A 12,580-nucleotide genomic window follows, 5' to 3' on the forward strand; every position below is an offset into this window, starting at 1 on the left:
TCGACTGCCTTCCATTTCGTAGGCATGTACTTTTTTAAAAAAATAATATTTTATGAAGATATTTGAAAATTTTTATAACAATAACAAAAACAATGAAATCAACATGGTAAAATAAATAGTTTCTTCCCCCCAGCCCAATCTTCACACACATCAACCATACAACAACAAACCCCACCCCCCTTGGAATACTGCACCTGCTGACATTTTTAATTTTCCCCATGAAAGTCGACGAACGGCTGCCACCTCCGGGAGAACTCTAACATTGACCCTCTTAAGACAAACTTTATTTTCTCAACACTGAGAAACCCAGCCATGTCACTAACCCATGTCTCTACACTTGGGGGCTTTGAGTCCCTCCACATTAATAAGATCCATCTCCGGGCTACCAGGGAGGCAAAGGCCAGGACATCGGCCTCTTTCGACCCCTGAACTCCGGGATCTTCTGACACTCCAAAGATCGTTCCCTCCGGACTCGGCACCACCCGTGTTGTTAGTACCATGGACATTGCCTTAGCAAAACCCTGCCAAAACCCTCTAAGCTTTGGGCATGCCCAAAACATGTGGACATGATTTGCTGAGCTTCCCGCGCACCTCACACACCTGCCCTCTCCCCCAAAAAACTTGCCCATTTTAGCCACTGTCATGTGTGCCCGGTCGACTACCTTAAATTGTGTCAGGCTAAGCCTGGTGCACGATAAGGAGCTATTAACCCTGCTTAGGGCATCCGCCCATAGACCTGCTTCTATCTCTCCTCCTAGCTCGTCCTCCCACTTGCCCTTAAGCTCTTCCACCGGAGTTTCCTCCGCCTCCGAAAGCTCCTGGTAAATATCCGATACCTTCCCCTCTCCCACCCAGGTACTGGAAGCTGCTCTATCTTGTATCCCCCGTGCGGCAGCAGCGGAAAGGCCGGCACCTGTTTTCTCAGGAAGTCACGCACCTGCCATACCTCAAACCATTCTCTACAGGCGATTTAAATTTATCCTCCAAAGCTTTCAAGCTGGGAATGCTCCCATCTAGAAATAGATCCCCCATCCTTGCAATTCCTGCCCTCTGCCAACTCCAGATCCCGCCATCCAGCCTACCCGGTCCAAACATGTGGTTGTTATAAATTGGGGTCCAAATCAATGCTCCCTCCACTCTCTTATATCTCCTCCACTGCCCCCAGATGCTCAGCTACTACCACCGGACTTATGGAGTATCGGGCCGGCGAGAACAGCAGAGGTGCCTTTACCAATGCTCCCAGACTGCTGTCTTTACATGACGCCGCCTCCATGCTGACCCCTCCCCCACTACCCACTTCCTAATCATGGCTATATTAGCCGCCCAGTCGTAATTGCAGAGGTTCGGCAGCGCCAACCCATTGTTCTTGAAAATACAGAAAAATGTGTCATTTGAAACATGGAAGTCTGGCAATATCTGGTTTGAGAGGATACAGGGAAAGATCCCACAAAAGTTTCATAGCAGCTTCAAAGAGCAGGGGTGTAAAATGCAGATTCTTGCTCACAAACAGGCTTAGCAAACACACAGGTTTCATGTGGTAAGCTAAAACAATGGCTCACACCTTCATGGAATGTAACTATCTCAGGAAGCATCTGAAAAAGCATGGATGAGAGTTTCAATTGCATTAAGTGACGAATGTTTAAAACAGGCAAGTCTTTCAAGTCATAACCAAGTTAAATTTTAGCATACAGCTAAAAGCAAAGTTTCACACCTTAACTGAAATAAACTCTCTTAGTAAACAGCTGGAAAGGATGGAAGATGCCCAGTCGAATTTGGTGTCAATTTTAAAGTGTAAAATTCTATGAACATCAAGTCAATTAAAAGAAAATTGGAGACGACCTGTCTACGAGAAACATAATTTAAGTCAAAATCAAAGGCAAAGTTATGAGCTGGGGACAATTGGAAAATTAAACGATTCGAAATCACAGAAATAAAAGTTAACTATTGAAACCAAAGCATTTTTTAATCAGATCTGAGAGGAGACGATATGCCCAAAATTAATAATTAGTTGTAGTAAGATGTTTACATCAAAGATACTTTTAAACTATCAAAGTGAAACAAGCCCATTTACAATAAAGTCGTTAAAACTTAATAACTCTTCGAAAGAGAATATAAACCACCGGAAGAAAGGGTAGAGCAGAGCCAGCTCTCACAGCTCGGTGCATGGGAAGAACAGGACACAGCAACCGAGTTCACCAGCGAATACAACTCAAGAAGACCAGAATTTAAAGAAGATTGAGTGTCGTGGGCCTGAAGGTCCCTTCAACCAACCAGCAGCCAAAAGCAAGATCTTTTTTCCTTTCTGTAAAGAAAGTGTTTGCAGCTTTTAAAAAGAAAAAATATAATAATAAAAATAACTTAACCTGAAAAAGTGGTTATTAGCTTACTTCACTTCCTTAATAACGCAGGACCCAGGACATCAATGCTATTAAGGGGTAAGTAGGTAAAATTCTTCGGTGAAGGTATGGGTTATACCGGGGGATAACTTGAAAAGATAGTTTGGCCTGAATAGCACCCACAGAAGCCTGCATTGGAGTCAGGGAGTGAGAATCCCTGTTTACCATTTAGAATATCGACCTTTTTTGGTATGGGGGAATTCTAAGAATAGTGGTGAGTTTTAACTTCACCACCCTCCCCCCGACTGCGCTCCAGCAACACTTTCTTCACTCGCAGGGTTTTACCCGCCCACACAATGCCCGAAATAACCTTATTCACCCGCTTGAAAAAGGCCTTCGGGGTGAAGATGGGGAGGCACTGAAAGACAAACAGAAATCTGGGGATTTCTGTCATTTTCACAGACTATCATTTTCATAGTCTGTACCCTCCCCGCCATTACTTACCCCATCCCCTCCAATGGGTCCGAAATGTACAAGAGCAGGTCATCTGCGTAGAGCGAGACCCGGTGCTCTATCCCCCCACCCCACCCCGCCCCACGAACCAGCCCTTTCCAGTTCCGAGAGGCTCTTAACGCCATGGCCAATGGCTCTATCAAACAGTAACGGGGAGAGGGGGCACCCTTGCCTCGTCCCTCGGTGTAGTTCAAACTACCCCGACCTCAGCCGGTTTGTGCACACACTCGCTACTGATGCCTGATAGAGCAACCGCACTCAGTCAATAAAGCCCTTACCAAACCCAAACCTTCCCAGCACCTCCCACAGATAATCCCACTCCACCTGATCAAAAGCCTTCTCCGCATGCATCATTACCACCACCTCCGCATCCTCCCCTTCTGAGGGCATCAGAATAACATTTAAAAGCCTTTGAACATTGGCCTTGAATTGCCTGCCCTTAACAAATCCAGTCTGCTCTTCCCCTATCACTCCCGGGACACAGTCCTCTATCCTTGTGGCCAATATCTTAGCCAGCAGTTTGGCATCCACATTCAGTAGAGAAATTGGTCTGTATGCGCGCATTGCTCCGGATCCTTCTCCTGTTTCAGGATCAATGAAATCGAGGCCTGCAACATTGTTGAAGGGAGGACTCCCTTCTCTTTTGCATTGTTAAATGTCCTCACCAGCAGTGGGCTCAATATCTCTGAAAACTTCTTACAGAATTCCACCAGTTAGCCGTCTGGCCCCGGGGCCTTACCCGACTGCATGTCCTCCAGCCCCTTGATTATTTCTTCATTCTCAATTGGGACCCCCAGCTTCTCCACCAGGCCCTCCTTCACCCTCGGGAACCTCAACTGATCCAGAAATTGCTTCATCCCCTCCACCCCAGCCAGGGGTTCCGACACACATAATTTACTATAAAAGTCCTTAAACACCTCGTTCACCCCCGCTGGGTCCAGGACAGTATTACTGTCTCTACTCTTTGCTTTACCTATCTCCCTGGCCGCCTCTCTTTTCCTGAGCTGATGTGCCAACATTCTGCTTGCCTTTTCCCCGTACTCATAATTCACGGCCCCCCCTTGCCTTCCTCAACTGTTCCACTGCTTTCCCTGTGGTCAACAGCCCAAACTGTAACCTCCGCCGCTCCCTCAGTAGACCTGCGTCCAGGGCCTCTGTGTATCTCCTGTCCACCTGGAGTATCTCCTCCACTAATCTATCCCTCTCAGCCCATTCCACCTTTTCTCTCTGGGCCTGTATAGAGATTAATTCCCCTCTGACTGCTGCATTCAAAGGTTCCCAGACCGTCGCTGCTGAGACCTCCCCCGTATCACTTGTTTCCAGGTAGTTCTGGATGGACTTGTTGACCCGCCTACGGACTGCTTCGTCTGCTAACAACCCCACATCCAGTCTCCACAGCGGGCGTTGCCCTCCCTCCACAATAACCCGTAGATGCACCCAGTGCGGGGCATGATCTGACACTGCGATTGCCGAATACTCAGTATCCACCACCTTCGGTATTAGCGCCCTGCTCAAAACAAAAAAGTTGGCGCGAGAGTATACCTTGTGGACATGTGAAACACGCGAGCCCTCTTGACCGGCCCATTCAGTCGTCTCACATTCCATGTGATCAGCCTGGACAGAGGGGCTTCCAACCCCCTGCTCCCCCGCCGACTAGCCATCACCCTTCTTCAGCCAGCCTCGAGCTTGCGCTCTCCACTTCCTCGAGTCCCCACTTGGGCTGTCGCTGTACATTTATCCCCTAGTAACAGTTCCTCTCCTGTCAGCAAAGAAGCTTCCCCCCCCCCCCCCCCCCCCCCCCCAAGCAACAACACTAAAAACCCAATCCCCCCCAAGTCAAACTCCAGCTTAACACCTGTTCAACCTGCCTCCTGCTTCATTTCTTTAATAAAGGTCCGTACTTCGTCTGGTGTTTCAAAGTAGAAGTCCCGTTCCTCATGTGTGACCCACAGGCGGGCTGGGTACAGCATCTCAAACTTCACCCCCTTCTCAAAGAGGGTAGTTTATGCCCGATTGAACCCAGCTCGCCTCTTGGCCAAATTCGCTCCCAGGTCCTGATAAATGCGCAACCCACAGTTCTCCCACTTGCTGCTCCGTTCTTTATAGGCCCACCTCAGAATGTGTTCCTTGTCCATGAAACGGTGAAAACGGCGGTTTGTGCGCTCTGGGCTTCCTCGCGAAGGTTCTGTGCGCTCTGTCCAATTCCAGAGGCCGAGGGAATGCCCCAGCCCCCATCAACTTCTCCAACATGTCCATCACACAGGCCCTTGCATCCGATCCCTCGCTGCCTTCAGGGAGGCCAACAATTCTGAGATTCTGCCTCCTAGACCTATTCTCCAGGTCCTCCAGCTTCTCTAGCATTCTTTTCTGGCAGTCGTTCATCATCCCCACCTTGCTTTCCAGCATGGTTATATACTCCTCGCGCTCAGACAACTTTTGTTCGACCACCTGGATCGCTCTCCCGTGAGTTTCCTGATTCTGAACCACTTGATCAATCGAAGCCTTAATCGGGACAAGTGTGTCCTTCTTCAGCTTGGCGAAGCAATCCTCGAAAAACTTCACCAGCTGCTCTGTCGACCACTGTGCCGTCTTCCCGCGGCCCTTGCCCTCCGCCATGCTGTCCTGTGTTACCAGCTCTGCTAGCGTCTCCCTTACTGGACTGTGTCGTCTCGCACGGCCACTTCTGGTCCAATTCTCCATACACAGGATGGGGATTTCTCCTTACTGTCTCACTCTTCACTGCTTTATCCCATAAAATCCTGAAAAAATGGGGGTAAAAGATCCAAAAGTCCGTTACAGGCGGGAGCTATCAAATGTGCGACCTACCCCTCCATGGCCTCCACCGGAAGTCGGCATGTACATTTTAAGATTTCTGCAGATGGCATTGAATAAGCGTTACATCAAATTGTAGAGCCCACAACAGCACATTGCAAACTGATCATAACTTTGTGCTTCTATGAATTACGAGCCTCTGTTCCACAAGCATTTAACACTAAAAACCTCCGAGTAGGCTGTTTGAAAGCAGTGCCATTACAGGGACAGATCAATATTTATAGCCATCAAGTATGTATACGAGCATTGCTATCATTTAGAAATCTACTGCAAATTATAGATAATGGGGCCAGAATCAATATAAAGTCTTCCACAAATAATAAACTCATGAATATACAACAAAGCTGGTGGACTTGAATAGAAATCCTTAGGTCAATGATTTTGGTTCTTGGACCAATTAAGTGGGAGGTATTGGCGAAACTAAACTGCTGCCTATAAATTATTCAATTATTGGTTAAATCTATAGATTGGGGCTCTGAGGCTGAATATCACATACTACAAACTCTTATATTAAAAGCAGGAGATGGAAGAGCAATGCTGGGAAAGTATACCTGGTCTCTTCAATCTCTGCCGCTCTTTCTTCTTGTAGTAGCTCTAGATTTTGAGACACAAAGATCTCCATTGCTGCACCTATACAAGAAGCAAGAAAAAGAAAATGGCAACAGTTAAAATTATAAGGAAAACTTCACTTCAAGTTACTTGTGTGAGAGGTAAGTAAGGCACTATTATTGCAATGACTTGCATTCAAATCTTTGATGGAAAATTAAAACTTCCAAAAATACTTTGCACACGCAAACAAGATTGGGAAAGTGTGACATGTCATAGCGGTAAAGATTAAGTGTGTACAAAAGCCTATCAAAATTGGAAGTTTGAGAAAGTTTCTGAATGGAGGAGAGAAAGGGAGAGGTGAAGCAATTTAGGGAGGAGATTATAGGGGATGGGGCTGAGGTAATTGAAGGTTTTGCCACCAAGAGGAGGGTGAAGGGAGTGACACCTGGGGAGGAGAACTCTGTGACAACGGGTCCATGTATGAAGAAAGGTGGCACAGATGTGGAGAAATAGCTAGTTATCTTAAAAATAAAAACACCCAAGAGTATGACTGCTCTGATAAGTACAAGAGTTCAGCAAACTCACCCGACATAAGACGTTGTGCAGGTAGGTGAAAGGTCTAAGCTTTATGTTATCCCAGAGGCATCCCAGGTTTACGTTACCCCAAGGGCATTTTACTACATTATTCACAAAACTTAATTCAACACATTAATGAGACAAGGCAGTTCATAAGCTAATCATAGTCATTAGCTCCGGGAGGGGACTTGCTCTAGTAAAAGACAACTCCTCAAAGAGAAACACCCTTCTACTTATTCAAAGCTATGAGCGACTGGATACCATTCAGGCTTGGGCTGATAAGTGATAAGTAACATATGTGTCAGGCAGTGACCAGCTCCAACAAGAGAGAATCTAACCATCTCCCCATGACATTCAACAGCATTGCCATTGTTGAATCCCTAACTATCAACATCCTAGGGTTTACTATTGACCAGAAACAGAAATGGACTCACCATATAATAAATACTGTGGGTAGAAGAGAAGGCCAGAGGCCGAGAATCTTGCAGAGACCAACTCCCGACTCCCCAAAGATTGTCTACCATCTACAAGGCACAAGTCAGGAGTGTGATGGAATACTCTCCACTTGTCTGGATGAGGAAAACTCCATCAATACTCAAGAAATTCAATACCATCCATGATAATGGAGCACACTTTATTGGCACCCACCACCTTTGACAACTATCCCCTCCATCACCAACTCACAGTGGTAGCAGTGCGTACCAGCTATAAAATGCAGTACAGCAATTTACCAAGGCTCCTTCAAAAGCACCTTCCAAACTGGTGACCTCCACCACCTAGAACAGGGGTGGGCAAACTTTTCCGTGCAAGGGCCACATTCAGAAATTCACAATTCACAAAGGGCCACATAGTATATTAAGTAAAATAATTACTTCACCCGGTTATGATTCTGGGCGCCTCATATAGAACATAGTACAGCACAGAACAGGCCCTTCGGCCCTCGACGTTGTGCCGAGCAATGATCACCCTACTCAAGTCAACGTATCCACCCTATACCAGTAAGTAACCCAACAGCCCCCCCCCCATTAACCTTAAAAAAAAATTAAAAAAAAAAAAAAATTTTAAAAAAAATTTTTTTTTTTTTTAATGACTTGGTGGGCCGCAGAAATACCTTTGGCGGGCGGGCCGTAGTTTGCCCACCCCTGACCTAGAAGAAGGGCAGCAGATGCATGGGAACACCAAGGCCTGCAAGCTTTTCTCCAAGTCACTTAACATCCCAACTTCAAACTACATCATCATTTCTGCAGTTGCTGGGTAAAAATCCTGGAAACTCCCTTCCTAGCTACATCTCATGGGCTGTAGCAGTTCAAGAAAACAGCTCACCATTACCCTCTTAAGGATATTTAGGGATGGGCAATAAAAATGCCCATGGCAGCCAGTTCAAATATACAAATCGGGTTTACCAGCATGTAGTTTTCAGGTATGTGACACATGCTACTCATTTGCTGCAGCCTTTAATAGCCTAAAAGGTCCTTAAAGGATCTCCAAGTTCACTATTCAAAGCACAATCCCTCGCATCTCCCCAGGGTTGGAGCCAGACAATTTCCCACAACTGGTGACTACAGAAAGGCATTCTCCTGACAGCATATGGAAGAGGCAGAGCCTGGAAATGCTGCAGGTCTCCTCGAGACAGCTTCAGTCAGGCAGTATGGCTACTAAAGGTATTCCGCACCCTTTCAAAAAGGACGCTCTCCAAAACTCTTTATTGATAGCACACAGGGCTAGAAAGCCTCAGCATGTCATGTGGGGTATTTTACAGGAAAGACACATTTAATATTGTTTCCAGTGGTACTGCTGTACAAGATGCCAGATTGTCACAAATGTCACAATGGCAGAAGTGCCACCTTCCTCCAAGAGGGAGGGTGCTGTATTGTCCTCTCATGATGACAATCAAGCACTTCATTGGAGAAGCGTCATGGATGTCTGGGATGACATGTCCATTATTGCCCATAAAATTTGATGCAAATTCGAGATTCACTGAAGAACAAAGGGTGTTTTATATGCAAAACGTGGTTCAGCTACACAAATGGAAGTTGCAAACATTCCCAGGGAGATTGCTTTCCCGAATCTTTCAAGCATTGCTTGTTGTCTTGCATGTTTGTTCAGGACAAATTTTTAATGGGACTGATTTTACGTCAAAGAAAAGAATACCCTTAAAATCCACGGAATCTTTCAGAGTTTATAACTGTAGTTTATTGCATTATTATATTTAATGAGGGCAAACAGACACACTATGGGTGGCCTTAACTTTTTGTTCATCCCAGGGATGTGCGTGCTGCTCGCCAGGCCAGCATTTATTGTGCATTCCAAACTGCCCTTGAGAAGGCATATGTCAGCTACTCTCTTGGACCAGTGAAGTCCATGTTGGATAGGCACTTCCGCAGTGCTGTTAGGGAGGGAGTTCCAGGTATGTGATTCAGTGATAATGAAGGAATGTTGATAATAATTAAAGTCTGGATAGTGTGCGGCTTGGAGGAAAATGTGCGGGTGGTAATGTTTGTCTACCGCCTTTGTCCTTTTAGGTGGTAGAGGTCACAGGTTTGGAACGTGCTGTCGAAGAACTTTAGTGAATTGATACAGCGCACTCTGTAGACAGTGCACAGTTAGGATACCCATGGAGACCGACAATTGGAAGCTTGAATTTCTATTCGAAAGTTAATAGCTGAAAAAATGACACAAGCTTTTATATTTTAAGCTGTTTACTGTAACAAAAGATGAACAGCTCTACTGACGAAACACTAGTTTTGTAGATTACATATAATATAAACCATAGAACAGAATGTTTCCCAACTTTTTAAACTTTATCACAACTGAAAAAAATACTTCACAGTTATGCGTTGCATTGTCTTTTAAGTAGACTTTAAATTCGCCAGAAATCAGTTCAAAACGGTTATTAACTCCTGAGGGTTTAATTCTGTTCTTTTCCTTTCTCTGCTCAGTAACATCTAATCCCCAGTACTGTCCTTCACAGTGAAAGTATTAATGGAGATCCCCATCCCTCTAGCTCAATCATAATAATAATAATTGCTTATTTTCACTAGTAGGCTTCAATGAAGTTACTGTGAAAAGCCCCTACTTTCCACATTCCGGCACCTGTTCGGTGAGGCCGGTACGGGAATTGAACCCGCGCTGCTGGCCTGGTTCTGTAGTACAAGCCAGCTATTTAGCCCACTGTGCTAAACCAGCCCATGGTTCAGCACCAATTGATGGCGAATCTTCCAGCTCCGTTCTAACTTCTCACAAGTTTGATCTTTTCAATCTGAATGCAAACTTCCACCCGCATTCTGGAATGGTGACCCTTAGACTTTGAGCCTCTTGCTGCTCTCTTTTATGGACCCTGACAGACTAACGTGTCTGTGATATTCAGTGATATTTCAGTGAAGTCTAGAACGGTATATCGCAATGGTTTCCTCTGTACCCTTCCCATCTCAAAACCCATCACTATGCAATGCGTATTACATAGGCTTTGTATCCAAATAAAATACTGATTAGCTATTTTTTAGGCCAGACAACCAGCAGGGTGCGCAAGGCTCTGCTGCAAGGATTCTTGCAAGTGTGACATGGAAGGCCCCAAGCATCGACTATCGCACCTGGGAGTCACACCAGCTGGCAAAAGAGGGAAATGGTGACACCTCCTGGGTCTAGCATGCACTACCTTGACAACCACTGGCTACAGCAGCTTAGAAACTGATGTCAATGCTGAAAACACTATTACACAACGTCACCTGGCAGCTTCCATTTACGACACTTGTAGCAGAACAAGCCTGTCAAGAATTGGTCTTCACAGCCATCAGCAAGTTGCACCAAATTAAGACACCCCAACTAAATTAGTTCCTTTCTGCATGTCCATCATTTCCCATAAATGGACAAATGCCAACTACTATTCTTTAGTCCCCAATTCTATTTTATAATGGAATTAATTTTTAAAGCACAACTGTCTACAAACTAACATTCTCAATACTTTCTGGGACTTTGAAGGCTCAGTCAATCCACTGTTATTACAGGGGTTGTTGCCGTTGTCTCCAAGCATGAACACCTTGTACCTTCTTCCCAGTAAACCAATCTCTGCCCCCTTTAACCTCTAGCCATCAAGCCATTCAGGATTGCTGTTGGCAGTCTTCAGAACAGGTCACATGACCCCTTCATTTTTACCTTAAAGACTCAATCTCTTCGCCCTGTGTTTGCGTGGGTTTCGCAAAGATGTGCAGGGTTGGTGAATTGGCCACACTAAATTGCCCCTTAATTGAAAAAAATGAATTGGGTGCTCTAAATTTATTTTTAAAAAGACTCAATCCCGAAACATAACATGATAAACCTCAAACTTGTAACAAGACTGCTGCCAATATACAACAATGATAGAGTAAGTGAATATTTGAGGGGTTGGATGGGATGCAGATCAATTGGGATGCTTTTTCCGGACTAGTATTGGGTTTCTTGAGTGTTGTTGAAGTTGTTCATCCTGGCAAGTGGAAAACATTCCATTATGCTCCTGACTTGTGCCTTGTGGATGGTGAATAGGTTTTGGAGAATCAAGACATGAGTTACTCTCCACAGAATTCCCGGCCTCTGACCTGCTCTCTTGTAGCTATAGTATTTATATGGCTGGCAGAGTTCAGTTTTTGGTTAATGGTAACCCATTCAATTCTAATTTTCTGAGGGAGAAATCGAAAGGGTTTTGAAGTTTGTCTTTTCTAGTTTTTAAACAGGCCAGTTCAAATATTGTGCAAGATTAATTATTGTATCACTATAACACCAAGTTCTGAGGATGGCTCTTGGACCCAAAACGTCAGGTGACTGGCTGACTTGCTCTTTCACAGTAACTACCTAACCGGTCTATCATTTCCAATTCTTTCTGTTTTTCGTTTCCAGGGAAATTAAAGGTGGACAAAAATTGTATCAGCCCGAGAAATTCATGCACCAAATACAACAGAGATGATACTAATTTGCTGTAACAGGACAGAGATAGGATAGCTGAATGGGCAAACAAGTGGGAGATGGAATTCAATACAGAAAAGTGTGAGGTTCGGCATTTAGGCAAAAGTAATCGGCTGAGGTAATATAGACCTCGTGCCACAGTTTGAAAGAGTGTGCAAGGACAGAGGGGGTCTGGATTTGCATTGATCAATGAAGATGACAGGTGGCATATTAAGGGAGTAGTTAGCAATGTATATGGAATCTTGGGCTTCATAAGTAGAGGCATTGAGTATTAAAGTAGCTTGGATGAACCTTTATATATTTTGGTTAAGCCACAGCTGGAGTAGGGGGTGTTCATTTTATGGTCCCACACTGTAGGAAGGACGTAAGACGTAAGAATGCTTGAGAGGGTGGAGAGGAGATTTACCAGAATTATTCAATGGATGGGGGACATTAGTTACAAGGAGAGGTTGGAGAAGCTGGAGCTGTGCCCTAGGAGCATAGAAACTAAAGAGAGATTTGGTAGAGGTTTTGTGCTTTGAGGATGATGTCTACTTTGGGCAGTGGGTTTTTTGCCATGGATCTTCTTATGACTGAACAAGCCAATTCTTGACCCACAGACCTTTGGACACATGGAGCATGATATTCCACAAGATAGTGGGATCTGAAGTCCAGGATTGTTTCTTTTTTCCTTCTCAGCCCCATTTGACCTCATCGTTAAGACATTCGGATACAGCTCGACAAACAAATTGTCACCACTTTGAATGATTGCGAACAAGCTCCAAGGGGTGTTTGATTTGATTTGATTTATTATTGTCACATGTATTAATATACTGTGAAAAGTATTGTCTCTTGCATGC

At 44.9% G+C, this 12,580-nt stretch overlaps 1 protein-coding gene across 1 annotated transcript in view; it reads right to left on the minus strand.

Moving 5' to 3' along the window:
* Positions 1-12,580, minus strand: part of ighmbp2 (immunoglobulin mu DNA binding protein 2) — a 92,343-nt gene that overhangs the window by 75,553 nt on the left and 4,210 nt on the right. Inside the window, exon 2 of the mRNA XM_038807475.1 lies at positions 6,233-6,311. Coding sequence (XP_038663403.1) covers positions 6,233-6,303 — 71 coding nt within the window. The 5' untranslated portion in view covers positions 6,304-6,311. The remainder of the gene's footprint in view (positions 1-6,232; positions 6,312-12,580) is intronic.

Source organism: Scyliorhinus canicula, chromosome 9 (genome assembly GCF_902713615.1).
Source record: "Scyliorhinus canicula chromosome 9, sScyCan1.1, whole genome shotgun sequence".
In the NCBI taxonomy this organism is placed as follows: Eukaryota; Metazoa; Chordata; class Chondrichthyes; order Carcharhiniformes; family Scyliorhinidae; genus Scyliorhinus; species Scyliorhinus canicula.